Source organism: Brachyistius frenatus, unplaced genomic scaffold, assembly GCF_029030835.1.
Source record: "Brachyistius frenatus isolate BFR_SWC_R1_liver_20210118 unplaced genomic scaffold, ASM2903083v1 Contig_11, whole genome shotgun sequence".
Lineage (NCBI taxonomy): Eukaryota > Metazoa > Chordata > Actinopteri > Embiotocidae > Brachyistius > Brachyistius frenatus.
Window position 1 is genome coordinate 2,299,583 of NW_027210610.1, and position 16,120 is coordinate 2,315,702.

Sequence of the window (16,120 nt, forward strand, 5' to 3'; positions counted from 1 at the left end):
ATTTTCTCATTTCAAAGATCCAGTATAAACAACTTCGATTTGAAGCCGTGTTTCTCTATACAGTGTACAAAACGTGCAGTTTTCTTAAGAGTTAAATATCAATATTGAATTTGGATTATTCACATGAAAACAAAATCCTCTTGATATGACCAGGAAGTCCCTCTCTGTTACCTTCAAAAAGTTCCAGTCCGCAAAACACCGCATATACTCCCCTCAAAATAAAAGATTTTAAACAAGATGCTCCCTCAAACATACGAAATAAACGAATTAACAATAACTCGGATGTCAGCGGGAAGAAGAAGAAAAAAGTCACCATTGTCCTGAGGACGTTTTTTTTTTTCTGACAGGAAACGGGACATTATTGGAGGACACTGATGTTTAAAAAAATAATATCATTAAACAGAATTTACATTTAAAAGACTTGATTTTTTTTTTAGTGGCAGTTAACTTTAGATTTATGAACATGAGGTCTCACACTGACTGAAAAGTTAAGAAAATTGTTTGAGAGATCCAGCCAGTACTTCAGAGAGCGTTTTTAAAGTTTTACACCACTACAAGTCCATGTTTGCAGGAACCAAAGTAATCATTATCTCTCTTAATCTCCGTAAACGCAAGAAGGCTTTCTGAAAATGTATTACTTAATCCCACAGCACAGTGACCATATATGTGGGTAATTGGGTTACTAAGATTGAAAGATGCAGTACACAGTACTTTTACTTTGAGTAACAAAGTGACTTGCTTCACGGCATTGCCTTGTCAGGCAGATTTTCCTGTTCAAAAGTTGTCGCAGTCCATGTTAAAGTGGATCTTTCATATTTCTGATCACGATAAGTCGTTTCCTCAACACTAATAAAAGCCCTGTTTAATCACCTAATGCCCCTTTACCTACAGTCAAATCAGTGACTTTTTTCTTTAAAGTTTTCCCTGTACTCTGAAAATATGTTCTAATCAAAATAAAAGATTCCTCCATCACATCGGACAAAATGTGTGTTGTATAGTCGGGATCCTCATGATCACAAATCTCCGTAAAACGGTTTCTTTCCGTCTTTGGAACAACATTTTAGAAGTTTGGTTTTGGGGGACAAATTTCATATTTAAAAGCATGACTCTTTAATATGCGCAAAGTAAATGCACAATTCCCTTCTTGACATCTCTAAGCGATTTTGTGTTTGATACTCGGGAGTTATAAAGACCATACTGATCCCTTACCAGAACTTTGAGTTGGAGGATATAAGAGTTAACTCAACAGATGACCCTGAGTGAATCATTGGCCTAATATGATGACGGCCATATTTTATAGCATAAAACGTTTGCAGACTACAAATCCTTTTCATTTAAAAAACAACAACAACAACAACAACAACTTGCCACTAATTCAAAAAAGGTCCAGTTTAAATGTACAGGCACAAATTGTCAGTAAACAGACTTTTTTTTTACATCAAGAAATAAAAACAAAGTGGAGGGAAAACAAAATAAATGCACAACCCCCTTTAAATCTCCATTGTGCCAAACGTTCTTCCACAAAGATGATATGTTTGCATCATAACACCTGGGGCTCATAATACCGAGTCCTTTTTCACATCCGGGAACCCCTTTCCTGAAGAATCTGCAGAGACAGAAAGATTACACAGTGAACCCAAACATCATCTAAAAGTCATTTAGTACTTGACACTAAACAGTCTCCAGCATCTCAGTAGTTTCAGACTACCCCCTCCCCCCCCCCCTGCCCCCAGCAGAAGCTTGTATTGTTGCTACAGGGCTTACTCACTCTCAACCAAGAGCACTCATACATTTACACTACGTGGTGGTTGGAACAAGCACAGTGAATAGGGCACAGAGAGAGAGAGAGAAAAAAATAGACGCTTGCATGAGTGAGAGCAGTCAGTGTGCTCATAATGGGAAACTTTGTGAACCTTGGTAGTGGAAAGACATGCTGCTGGACTTTTCACTCTTAATGTTGAAACACTTGTTCATCACACTTTTTGTGAACCTATTTTTGCTTTAACACTTAGCCACCATCACATATGTTGCAAAGAGTTCATTTCAGGGATCCTACCACCCTTGAATTAGCCTGGCTGCACCTTTCTATTCACTGCGATTAAAGCCTGGAAACCCTGTTTGCGTGAACGGTCGCTCAGCCACTCTAAATGATGGCTAAGTGCGATTACATTGGAGTCAACCATTTGTTTTGAAGTGTAGTTCCAACAACGTCAGCGGTGGTTCAGCTAAATGAGGCGATGTAGCACTGGTAGATATAAAGAAACTGAAACCAGAGTCTGCAATGCACTCTGTTCACATGGGGGGCTGGGGGGGGTTAAACTGAACTTTCCTCATTAGGCCCAATTTGTGATTATTAAAAGCCAGAAGACAGACAGATGCATCAGTGGCTTGACATTATACTACTCCTATGTACTATTGCTGACAAGGAAATGGCAGAGAAAGAGCATTAGCCCACCCTTTCCTTTCAATGTCATTCTCATGAGTCAAAAGCAGCAGCTGGTGACTCAGCATGCCCTCCATTAACCAAGGCTGTGAGCACGTCAATAATTACAAGGGTCGGAGACAAATGGAGCTCTACCCATCTGGTTTCAAAGAGATCTTCACCTGCAGCAAAGTGTCCAGTCTCAGCAGGAGTCATCTGTCTTTTGATTAAGGCCAAATCGGTTTTTAACCTGGTCTGTGTCACTTTACTTTGGTGTAAGCATCTCGTATACTAGCCACCTTTGAAAACACACGAGGGTGTTAAATGCGTCGATGGAAAGGGGAGAGGGACAAACTAAGGAGGTGTGGTGGAGGGACTACGAGCAGTCGAACGCTCACCAGTGAGTCATAAATGCTCAACCCTAATCAGAGTCATTCATTTCATAATCCGTCTCTTCGTCCTCGCTCTGAGTAACATGCAGCATGCAGACAGCACAGAAGACAGAAGAAGACAAGAAATGCAGGTCGTAAAATCATAGAAATGAATGAAGATGTAAATAGTTGGAAAGGAGAAAAGGTGAAAAATAAAAGTAATGGATTATGTTCAAATGGGATTAACATCAATAACCAACATGTAGCGTGTTTATGCAAAACTCAAAAAGGAGAAAACCACAAAACATATCATCCAGGGACACCTTTCTAGCAAGCTCAGTTCCATTGTTGCAAATATTTGCAAATTATGTCATTTATCACAAATAAATAGCGTATAGCTATGATACAAAGGACTGCAAATTTTGGATTCCAAATCTATGTGTAATAATGCACAGAACATAGATTAGTCATAATTAAGAACCTGGCTTCGATATTTAGATATGGTGCCCCTGGGAAAAAAAAACAAATCACAACAAAATCTCTACTCTCTACATGTTCATCAAAGATGCACTGGTAGCCTTTAATCACTTCACAAATCAGCAAAATAAAATCATGCTTCTTCACGTGTAGCTGCTATCAGGGAGGGGGGGGGCCCTACAATGGACCAGCTGATGGGAGTCTGAATGTCTCAGAGTGTGTCTTCTGTGTCACTCCCAAAAGCCTTTGAGGAACGTCAGACTTTTCCAATAGCTCCACTAATCTGCAGGCCTGTGCTCTCTTAATGCTCCTCGCATGGAACAGGCTGCAGGTCAAATCTGGCATGACATAAATCTTAGTGGGTAAATTCTGTTGCCGGTGTTAATAAAGTTCTGTTTTTGCCTCAATCTTAACAGGAGGGCACTGCATCAGTGTTTAAAGTTTCCAAATTCGTACTAAATACACATTTTATGTTCTTTGCTCGTCATTATTCAGACAGTCTAGTCCCCCCCCCCCTCCTCACCCCACACACACACTGAAGGACTAAATATTCACAATGTTCTCCTTCATACGGATTTCTCATCAATAAACTAGAGGTGCTTTCAGTCCCCTGGCGGCAGGTTCCTAAATGCACCACATTTAAAACATCCAGCACAGGCCAGCTTTCACTCATGTTTGCTGTGGATGGATTTTCAACGAGTCTTTTCCCCACACTCACACCCTTACCTTCGCCTTCTCACTGGGCTCACTGTTTGTCCCGTATGATTGATTGTGCAGCTCCTTGGAGACCACACACAGGAACTCAGCTTGGTCTTCGTTTCCGTAGTTGTAAGAGGAGCCAATGCTGACCAGCTAGAAAGACACGAGAGCAGAGCACAGAGAGGATTGGCCTTATGAAGAAAAACAACTGGACTATGATGGGAAAACAAAAGTAGGGGGACCTTGAATTAATGTAAAAGAAGTTGAAAACCAAACAAGGAGCAAAGAGTGTCTACAGGGTCCTGCAACTCAAATTTAAGCCATCTAAGTTTATTATAGATGGTATTTTGGACAAACCAGGACAAGGTCTACCAATCAGACATAACTCTCAAGAGTTACTGTAATGTTCATGTAATTCTTTGAGATTCATTACCTCCCATTTATTGCCTTTACCAGATAGAAAGCATTGCAGAATGCCATAAAATGTGGGATAGTTTGGAGATGACACAACAGATCCGGGGTCAGATTTAAACCCACCATGCCATGGTTGCACAATTATATGGTACAATGACAGCAAAAGGGGCACGCCACTTAAGAATTTAAGATAGAAAGGTAACACCGATAAATTCTATGTTAGAGGCTCCAAAACCATTTTCAAGAGTTTAAGGCTGCATTGAAATGTGAGTTTTAAGTTATTACATTAAAAAATAATAATTTTAAATTAAAAAAAAAAAAAAAAAAAAATTTAAACAGTATTTTCAGGACCTGCAGACATGCCAGCATGGAGCCAAAAATAAAACATTCAGAACGTTCACAGAGAAAACAGAACAGAGTTATCGAAGCAGTCACACAGAAAGAAAATAATCAGGTGCCCACAAAATAAGGTAAAGATAATAAAAGAGACAAGAAAAGGATGATCTGCAGATAGTTACAGACAAAACACAAGTGCAGGGACTTGAACACAAGAAGCAAAACATGCTGGTTGAAAATTTGAAGGGAATGGGGGGAGGGGGGGGGTCTGACTTGATAGGACCAGGCTTGTGGCTTTGAAACCTACAGTACCTCCAACAAAGAAAATAAAAGAGCAAACCACAAAGATGCTCACTTCCATCCACTGATTCAGATCTATTTTTAAACTCAAGAGTTGAGATTATTCTATTAGCATGATTCAGGTGGCAGATGTAGGATTTTTCTCCAGTGTTTCCATCATCTAATTATTTGGGATCAATACGAGTTGCATCCTTCAAGATGTTTCTGTCTACCATGAGGGTTTACTGCAGCATTATCAAGGAACTGGGCCAACCTAAATTCATCCATAGGAAGACATAATTGTCTGAAACTACTGATAGCAAAGAGCAGGTTAACTTTTACCACCATAGATTAGATTATGTCCAACAGGAAAAGGAGCGGAGGGAGAAAATCCAACAAATGACACTTTTAAATACATACAAACAGTAATGTAGTAACTTCTACTGCTCCCGTTCCCAGTCAAGTCAGTTAAAGACCAAAAGGACACAAGAGGACAAATAAAAAGATGACGTCTCTGAGATCCTTAAAAAGAAAAAAAAACAGCATGCATACTTTGAAAAACAACACGAGGAAGAAAATCAGCAATTCCTCTTCCTGAAATATCTGCTTTTGCTGTTGAATATTAAGTGTGTGTACTGGAGGCTACATGTATACTGTCTGTACCCAGGTGTGCATGTTCAGACATGCATGGCCTCATTAGCCACTGCTGCCAGAAACTTGTTGTTGTTAAGCGAACTCTCCAACATTAGGCATCGATGCAGCAAAAACGACAATCTCGGCTAGCTGCCTTGGATTCTGCCCGTCACACTGCTAAAGACTCGACGTGCACCAGATCGTAATTATAAATAACAATTAAAACGGCAAACTCTTCATATTTATAGTGTTTAAGAAAGCAGTATGTCATTAAAGCTCTTCTCTCCAAAAGACCCTCCCCAGCTGATGGTTGAGCTTTAAGCTCTGCATCAGCAGTGTTTCTAGGAGTTTCCCCCATTTGACCTGTGTAAGGAGATTAGTGGGATTTCAGCTCTGATGGGAGATCCAGGGATTCCAACTCAGAGATTCATTCACACAAAACACACACAGATACAGACACAGACAGGCATGTGGATTCTCATCGGAAACATTACCCTTTGTCAGTTTCAGCTAAACACAAACCTTCATCTGGACTATTCACTTCTCATGTTTGACTGTACTTTAGATTACCTGCTCGGAAAATCTAATAAAAACATTTCACCTCTAAACAACCAGTCCTATATTACAACCCCCCGCCCCAAAACAACCAAGTGGCTACATCAACGCAAAACAGAGAAAACTGCTGACAGGCTTACAAACTGTGAATGCAGTATGAATACAAAAGTAAATAAATAATTAAAATAAAATCACACACAAGGACAAAGATGTCAAGTTCTCTTAGCCTCACTGGTGAGCAAGCAGTACAAATGAACACAGAAAGGAATCAACTCAAAAAAGAACCACCAGCTACTTGTGTCTACTTGGGACAAACAATGGCCAACGGGGTGTGTATGGACAACATGGGGACCATGCAGTGACCAGCCCGTGGACAGAAATTTGTGGGACACACCTCTCCGCTGTTGTTTGGCAAAGCAGACTCCTCTCCCTTCACCTCCCTTGACACAATCAGCAGAAACTCTGACTGGTGGGCCCGCCCGTAACCTATACTGACAAGCTGCAACAACCAATCAGAGCACAGAAGGGATGCCCGGATCATGTATGCGGACATTGAGAAAGATGTGATTTGCTTTTTGGCTTTTTTACATTGTTTTTTTTTTTTTATTATTTTTTTTAATTTTTTATCCATTTCCAATATTGAGGATTGGACTTTCTGGGTCAATGTGAGCATAGCGGGGTGGGTGAAGCACATGAAAGGAGTATTGCTGCTGTGACCCTGCAGGAAGAGATTTACCTGTTCAAACTTCCAGCCGTCAGACATGGTGGACACCATCTGAGTCAGCTCCTCCTCCTGGCACTGCAGCACCCGGTAAACATGCTTGACTGGAACCTGAAAGGGTTATCACGAGAGAGAAATAACACTGTGTAGTACATTAACTTTAATCAGCATGGTTTATTTCACTTATTTAATAAACAGAAATGTCACATTCAAAGAGAAAGCAATGTAACTTTCACTTTAGATACCTGTGATGTTTTGCAGTCACGTTCCCTGATCTTGTCCTTGAGGAGCTTTATTAATGATGTGATGTTGTAAAATTCAGCTTCTTCTAACACACCTAAAAACAGGAATAAGAATTTTTGGTTTTCCAGGTAGGCTTTAGATGTAGTGCAGGCGGAGCACACTGGAACGGCACTCGAACACTTTTTCCTCCAAGCGAGGGAATAAAATACTCACAGTTCTCTTAATCCTGTTGAAAATCATTTACACTATTTAAGTGCTTGAAAATCCAATCATCTCTAAAGCATGTCATGCAAGAAAGCCAATAAAAACAAATGCAAGGTACAAAGTTGACATTTAAGGGTATCGTCAACTCGAAGCCTCACCCTGAGCCACTCCCGTTTGCCCCGTTAAAAGTTACTGCGTTACTTGTAAATACAAACTCAACACTTTGTGCATCTATTTCAAATTAAAAACCCTCTAGTATTTCAGTAGATAGAAACCCTTCAATCACACTTAAGATCAGATGGATTGCCTTTATTTCCTTTAAATAATTTGCCGTTAGAAATGCAAAGTTATTAAAGCATTACAATTTCCAACAATCAACAATTATGAAGTGAAATATTGAGAAAGAAAACGGACTTTCTTTACAATGTGTTCATTATAAACGTTCCACAGAGACATTACCTTCCTCTGCCAAGTCCCTGTTGAGCACCAGTTTGCCATGCCTCAGGTAGTTAAGCACTGGCCCAAAATATGTGGGGTCTCTGTCTATGAGATAGGCACCAGTTTCATCCTAGAAAGAAAAAAGTAGCAAGAATTAGATTTATTGGGGGGGGGGGGAACACATTATTCAGTGTCAGTTTTCAATTTAAAGAAACCAATATGTTCCAAATATGCTCGTTTTGGGCTTAACCACAGATATTTTGTATTTCTATGACTCCCCGACAGATGAAACATTTGTATTTCCTAAAATGGCATGGACATTTCAAATAAATCTATCTAGGAGCAGTCGTATACCTTATTCGAAACATAATCTGGGCGAGAAAAAAAAACAACATCAGTGAGCAAAACTCAAGGGATGAGAATTACGAGGTCAGTTCCTGTGCTGATAATCTCTACAGTGGTTGAGAAGACATGTGTACACAGAGCCACACATATAACCGCTCTGGGATATCACTTCAGTGTTCCCACAGGCCTTGGGTTTGATCCTGATTCCTTTACAACCGCTGGGTATTTCCCTATTTCTGCAAGTACTGTGATTAGACCGTCTTCGTCTCATGGGGGAGGAGTAGGCTGAAACAATTAGAGCAGAACATAATAAGATTTGGAACAGCGGGCCGAATCCACCGAGGGGACCAGGAGGAAGCACCTTGGCGTACAACCAACAATTAGCCTCGTCTGGTCTGTTATATAGAAGGCACATGATATAAAAAGTCAGTTTCTACAGCTGCCCAACACATCTAAAACTTCTTTGATACAAATGTGACATTTAGTGAGTCAAACGTGCATGACATTTAGTAAAATACTCCGCACAGAAGAAAGGCCTTAAGCAAATTCTGTACGAATCCTCAAATGCTACAGGATGTTTGACTTTGCATCTGTTAAGTACACAGCTTCAAGAGCGATCTTGGCAAATTAGCAGCACTGCTGGTTGATGCAACCTGAGACAATGTTTACTCAAGAACACAGCAATATGGTCTCACACTCCAGGCCATGACCAAAAATCAAACAAACAGCCAAGCCTTCACTGACAGACACGGGTACGTTCACAGTTAGCTTCCTCGTCCGAAAATAGATTCAACTCAAAACCCATTAATCTTGCTGGTAATGAGGAAATGTCCCAGTGCATTTTCTTTTGTAATGAATCTTGGAGCCCTCTTGGCTGGTTGACCTCTTTTCCAATGCAAAAATACTTCACCGGAGCCCAATGGAGCTCTATTCTGGTCTCAGTACCCCGTGTCAGTTTCTTACATTTCCATAGTCACGGAAGTTTGAGCACATGGACAGGTGGGCCTGCATCGAGGACAGAGACAAGGCCAACACCCAACAACTAGTACACGATGGTTGATTTCTACGTAGCAGGTTGAGCTTCACCACTTGGCTTCTCTTTACTCGACCCTGCATAGTAAAAAAAAAAAAAACGCTGTGTAATAAATCTTTATATTTCTTGCAAACAGCCACTGTTATCTACAGCAATCATTTTTATTAAAACAATTTTTTTTTTTTTTAAAACGCATTACCATTCTAATGTGACTTCCAGGTTTCAAGGTCCAGCTGTATATTTCGTTTATACAATATACTTGTGTATACGTATGCCATCCTCTTCTATCATGGAGCTAAAATAGCAAATATCATGCTGATAGCCACTCAGGTATTGTATTGAGAGTAAAGACCTACTGACTCATTTCGGCCTATGGCTGGGTATCCTCAAAAATGTTTTTGTTGTTATCTTTTTTAGTTGCCTCATTTGCAAGTTATCACTAGACGCTAACATCCAGTTACAGCAGCGCAAGCAACTGAGACAGATATGAGGCCAGAAATGATAGAATAGTTAAATACTGATGCAAGATTTACCCGAGTTGAAGTGATTTTATCTACATGGGTGATCTACGCAAGTAGAAACTAGGTATGCAAAAACTGTGGCTCACTAACACCAATAAGATTTACTCCTGTGTAAACTCAGCAAGAGATGTGCTTTAAAATGAAAACAAGTTAATGTGGATGTAGACTTGGTATTGAAATTTGGCACCGAATGACCAGGCTTTTTCCGTATTAGATAGTACAGACGCCATTAGGTCAGTGCCATAAAAGGATCAAAGTCCGGTACCCTCCCCTACATATTTGCCTGACGAGCATCACCAGTTTTTTCATTTCTTCTGTTAAAAATCCTGTAACTTACATATAGCTACGCTTTCTGAATTAACATTACGATCCCGAATCTTTGCTACAACCAGAGGGCCATTGTTTCTCTTCATTAAATCACATCCGTAGACCTTTATGAACAACTCCATTATAACATTAACCATGGCTCCGTTCCAGCAATTAAAAATGGAATTGGTTCCACCCGTGTTTGACCGGTCAATATCCCTGCTCCAACAAATATCTATTCAACTTTAGTGTCACCCTCACTCCAGTGACTGTAAGAGCTCGGTTTGGTAACTGCTGCTTACGACAAGAAGTTGGTGAGGCAGAAAATATCCCTATCTATGCTTGAAAAAGAGAATTCACGAGCCCCAACAGATTAAGGCACATATCAAAAAACAACACCACCAACACAGACAGCAGGAGGTTTACGTTTTTAAGAATGCTTTCCCTGTCTGGAGAGACTGAACTTGAACGAGGCAATGTGCAGTATTTCTTCTCAGAAGACAATGTGACATTTCCCAGTAAGAAAAGCACACGAGCAAACAAAATCAAATATGGCTGAATTCCATGTACTTGCTTTGGTTTCAGGATTTGTGGTATCATGCAAGCTGGCTCACTGTAACACTGGGAGACCTGGATAACACGGCCATTGTTAGTAGTAACACCTGTGTCATCCTGCAATAAGAAAGTCAAAATGTCTGCTGTGAAAAAGGCCTGTTGCACTTCACAAAAATCTTGACACGCACAGTAAAAATCTATCAGCAGCTTTAGCAGAAAAATAATGGTGTGTACTCCTACTCAAAGATAGCACGTGTTCTCTACACTTCTGTGAACTTGCTGCATGCTGTTGCACGAAACCCCTCAGCTCAGTGGAGTTGTTCTTTTGGGTGAACATGTATCTACAGGGAACTTGGGGTGACTGTGACCCAGTTCGGAGATGATTACGGGGCCGCCGACACGGATGCATGTACACAAAGAAGACAGTGTTCATAATTAAAAACAAAAGGCTGGATGTCTCTAGAGGCCCGGGCTGGGGAGCACCAGGAAACAAACAGAGGGCTGGGGATGGTGACGGAGTAGGAGGATGGCTGCTGCTGCTGGGATGGACTGTAGACGGGCAGAAAAAGAGGTGGAGAATTGAATAATTAGAGGAAAATTTATCGACCTAGAAAGTTTGAAGTGCAGCCGGAAAAAGCTCACCATCCCGGTGTTGCAGTCCACGGATGATGAACAAAAGTAGCTGCATGAATTTTGAGGTTGTGAAGAGTCACAAAATTGCTGCGAGAAGCAACAAAAAGCAGTCATACCATATAGATGTTTACTAATTAAACGGAAGTGAGTGGTCTACATGGAACTAACCACATGAACCAAGTGTCATCACCACCCACAACAGGTCAGATGTGCCACGTACATCATGGTGTGCATCAGTCCCTCCACGAGCCAAAAATTTGTGGCTGTTTTGAGCAACTGTGAATTTTTTTTCTTAAAAATGACATTGCAATTTGCTGTGATTTTCTTTTGCGGGAATTGGTAAAAATGTCTAACTACTATGTAATAAATAAATAGTCATATATAATTGCTCTCTAGGATAATAGGTATATGGCACATTATAGAAATATTTTAGTTCTCATTCTTTTCTGAAGTTAAAGAACCTTAGGCTCCAAATAAAAAACAATTGCTGAGTCAAAAGTGTCAAAGCTTCAAATTCAAACTGGAATATATATCTTCTGTAAAAGTAAGCACTTCATAAATTATTACTACTTCAACAAATACTGCGCAAAAATGAAGTACAATATCTTACAACTGTAAGAGTATAATTGTCGTGATAAGAACACATTTCCCATAAACACCTTTTTTACATTTTGAGAGTAACTTCCGGTTTTGTTGTTTTTCCGGTCAACCAGCATGTGTTTCGTGTTCACAAGGAGAGGTTGAATAAACTAGCTGACCGTAAATGAGGTGTCATTTTTGTTGATAAAGCAAGTTTGGTTTAGAAAAGCTAATTTTGGGTTGTATCTTCTGCTCGCGTCTATTGAAACATCCCGATTTCTAGATGAACTGTTTTATGGTTTAGGCTTGCGCAAACAATGAAACTGCAAAGAAAGCCAAAGATGGCATAACCATGGCTAGATTCAAACCGCAGACAAGTTCAAATTTAGATAAATACAATCCAATCAGTAGGGCGGGCTTCATAGCAGAGGGAAGTGGAGTGTAAGAACCTTATCATTCTTTTTCTACACACAATACATATCCTCTCACAGGAAATACCACAGTGACCCACCCATCAAGCACATGATGTCCAACAAGGCTTTCTGCAGACGCATTAAACACTAAAAAGTCAAACCTTAATTCAACAAATATGAACAAGTCTCTGCATGTTTGCTTCTGAGGACAACATGCATGAGAACTTTGCATGAAGCCAGCAATCAATTGCAGAAAAGCAGGGAGATATTTACAGCTACATTTTATATTAAATATACCGGGCCGTTACCAGCAACTATCAAAGAACACTTAACACCATCAAGTGAAGCCATTCCGTGCTGCTCAGGCCAAGAATAAAAAAGAAGACATTATCAAACACTGCTCTGCCTTCACGAGCCGTGATGGAGTACGAGCCCCCAGCCGAAACGGAGCTTAAAGATGTTGCAGCAGATCTTCTGAGTCACGTGACTGCGGCTACTTAGCCAAGTGGAAGTCTGATCCTGGTAGAGTGGGAGACAGGAGTCCCTCTGGAGTACAAGCATAGTCAAATAGACCTTCATCTTTTAAATAATACACGCATCACATCATGGCTTTATAATGGGGCACCATCTCATATTTCAAAATGTTTGACACTGACATTTGAACAGGACTATTGTGAATTCTTTGACCATGCTCATTTCTGCACGGCAACACCATGGGCGCATTTTGCAGAACAATTTATGACTGAGGAGTGTTTCTGTCACTAAATGAGCAGCTCCTTTTTAAGCCCCCTAAAAGCTTTGCTGCAATGATGAGGCAGGTAAGTAAGCTCCTGGAGCTCTAGACAGACCATGAAATGTGCATCATGATGGAAAAAGAAGTTAGAGGTCAAAGACTGGTCTTAAAATACCATCTGACAACACTTAACTCCACTGCAGCATAAAGCTATGATCAATTATAGGTGCCTGGAATTTCTCAATTAAGTTGCTTTAAACCAATAAAAGATAATAAAATCAGACTCGAGTCACACGTAATTTGTCAATAGCACTTACTGCGAGAAGACGTGCGGGAAGAGACTCTATCAGCATTAAATATTTACGTCGCCTCCTCAGTGTGCTCAGGCATGACATACAACTTGAATCCGGCATAAAAAAAAAAAAAAAGCCATATTTCTCTCTCACATGCCGCAGAGAGAATTTCTTCAGCAAATAGATGTGAATATGAAAAGAATAAGACTTTGAGAGAACAAGAATCCTTTGTGATGGGGTCGCTTGAAAAATGTATACAGCTCTAAGAAAGCTGGGTGGTTGAGAGGTCCTGAGCAGAGTCGTTTTGAGAGCAGGAGTCTGCCGATGGGACAGATGCCCCATTGAAGTGCATCTTGTTTTGACAGTTTTGCGAGAAATGTGTGCTTATGACCCAGCAGCACGAGTTAGCCACAAAAACTTTAAAAAAAAATTAGTAACATCAATGATTGGTATTTGTCAATTCTGGGATAAACAATTTAAAAAGTTATAAATACAAGACCATGCGCAGTTATGGCCGTCCACGTGACAGCACTTCCTCCACTTTGTCCCTAGTCTACCCCAATGTGCAAAACAAGCTCCAGTCAACAACATGAATAATGCAGTTCTCCTCAAGAGTCCTGCTGAAGCACGTCAGCCTGCATGACTGGGAACTGAACCACTCATTTCCTTGGCTGGGAAACACAATACTGCAGTCGTCCAAAAACAGACCTCTTCACTGATCTGTCAGTCTGACAAAAAAAACGGACTTGTAAATAAGTTGCAGTCATGTCAACGTTTATAGCTTGAGACACAGTGCCATGTGAAATCATTTCAAGAAATAACCTGGCCTGTGGTGGAAGTGATCTTAAACCAGACAGTCTACAGGAGAGAGGTAGGTTAGGTTAGTTACTTTATTAATCCCCGAGGGGAAATTTTTTTCGGTACAGAGATAGCTTGAGAGTGTGATACACACTTAAGATGAGGGATTGGGAAGGACTGATCCATTGTTCATGGAGGATAAACTGACAAAAATGCGAGCTGATTATTCAGAGATTAAGATATTCGCATGAAAATACGAGACGAGCCTCGGACTCAGGGCAGGGTTGAAGATTAAAATCTGTAAGTAGACGAAAACAATGAATAATGGGGCAGTAAAATGAAAGATGAAAAACAAGAGCCACAATACACTGATGTATACAGACACTAATACATTGTGCTGGACAGTGCTGGGGGGGCTTTTAAGCGCAGAGACATGTCACTCTGCCGTTAACACGGACAGATGGACAAACAGGGAGAAAGAAGCCTGCTTTCAGAGCATTGAGGTCATTCAGGGAGATGGGTGACTTCATCCTGAAGCTCTCAGGTGACAGCGGCACCTCGCCCCACCTGGCAGTGAGTCGTGTACTCTTTAGGGGAGCCTCCCCGGGAGTATGGGGGGGCCAGATACTCCCAAGCAAACAGGACCAAGGAACAGACAAAACTCAAACGAGGGAGGAGGAGGGAGAGGGCGGGGGAGGAGGGAGGAGGAGGCACAAATTGATGCAATAAGTCTTGGTACTTTTGCGTGTTAATTACAGCACTTAATGCTTAGACATGAAAGTAACTAGCAGAGCCAGGAATTATGACGTAGAATTAAATGTTGTTTGAGTTATTAATGATTGGAATATTATTCCAGTCACATTAAAAGTTAAAACTATTTAACGCAGTCGTCGGAGATTATTCGACTGTCAAAATGTCAGGGAAACAACGCACCTTTAAAACCCACCCAAAGCATTAAATGAAATATTAGGTGGCGGCGTGCCTGATGTGGGGGACACAGCATCTACATAAGACTTGTTTTTCTGTCTTCCACGAGGTCCGGAGAAGAATCAGGCTGCTGCAAACGGTGAGTTTGACATTTGACACCCCGATGAGTGCAACGCAATGCAACGGCCTCAGCTGGGGGAGGAGGGGTGGACTTTCCAACTACTGTGGCGACTTCAAAAATCTACAGCTAAAAAAATAAATAAAAAAAACCCCATAGTTTTATAAAAAGATGATTAATTTGACTTGTCTTCTGGAGGAGAGACACGCAGGCTCGTAATGTCATGAGGTGACTGTCGGAATCTATCTAGCTTAGCGAGCTAACGCTAGCTAGCCACAGAAACGCGAGTTAGGACTGATTTCCACGAAGCTCAGGTTGTGGTTAATTAAATTAAGTCATCCTAGTTGCTTCAAAAAAAAAAAAAAAAAAAAAAAAAAAAAATGCCGTCATGTTGCGGAAAATATAGCGGAGTTAACGAACTAACTACGGTGCTGTGTAGCTCCACTTAGCTTTAGCTTTTACCTTGTCGGAGTCGAGCTCGGGGTCAGCTTGGCTCAGTCTGTACAGAAATGATTTCGGATCCCGACACAGCGTCTGTCTCGTTGTTAAAAAATACGTCCCGCCGACGTTCAGTCGGATCCACTTGGATGCCCCGACGCCCGCTGACATGTGCCTCTCCGCCGGAGAATGGGAAACGCACCTCCGGTGGCCGGAGCCGCTCGTCTCGGAGCTGTTCTCGGCCATCCTCCGCTCCTCGCCGCCTCCGCTCCTCGTCGCCTCCTCGGCTCTGACTGACAGGAAATATAGACGAGCTGCGGCGGCTGAACACGGGAGTCCGCCGCGATTCATGCAAAGCAGGCTGCCAGCTCCTCGGCCACTCCTCCTCCTAAACCCACTCCACCGGCGCCGACAGACACTCGCATAAATTATTCTTGAGAAAAGAGGCCCTCCCCAGTTTTTGGAGTTTGGAGAACAAGAGCCTTGAAATGTCACTGCATATACACATTTACATCCTTAGAGCTAAAGTGACAAACACCTTTTTTTTTTTTTTTTTTTTTTTAAATATATATACATATTTTGAGAGTAACTTACTTTATGACTGTCTTGTGATGTTTGCATTGCGGTGTAAATTAA

At 41.1% G+C, this 16,120-nt stretch overlaps 1 protein-coding gene across 2 annotated transcripts; it reads right to left on the minus strand.

Moving 5' to 3' along the window:
• Nucleotides 1–1,260: 1,260 nt before the first annotated feature.
• On the minus strand, nucleotides 1,261–15,867 carry kctd5b (potassium channel tetramerization domain containing 5b). Of its 2 annotated transcripts, XM_069691473.1 has the most exons (7): nucleotides 15,509–15,867; nucleotides 7,814–7,922; nucleotides 7,153–7,244; nucleotides 6,923–7,018; nucleotides 6,581–6,685; nucleotides 3,997–4,122; nucleotides 1,261–1,606 (listed from the first exon to the last, which is right to left on the minus strand). In XM_069691473.1, the coding sequence occupies exons 1-7, from the start codon at nucleotides 15,833–15,835 to the stop codon at nucleotides 1,577–1,579; spliced, it is 885 nt and encodes a 294-aa protein (XP_069547574.1). In that variant the 5' UTR covers nucleotides 15,836–15,867; the 3' UTR covers nucleotides 1,261–1,576. The 2 variants fall into 2 exon arrangements, with proteins under 2 accessions (XP_069547574.1, XP_069547575.1); XM_069691474.1 differs by lacking the exon at nucleotides 6,581–6,685 and having other exon boundaries at nucleotides 15,509–15,859.
• Between the last annotated feature and the right edge of the window lie 253 nt (nucleotides 15,868–16,120).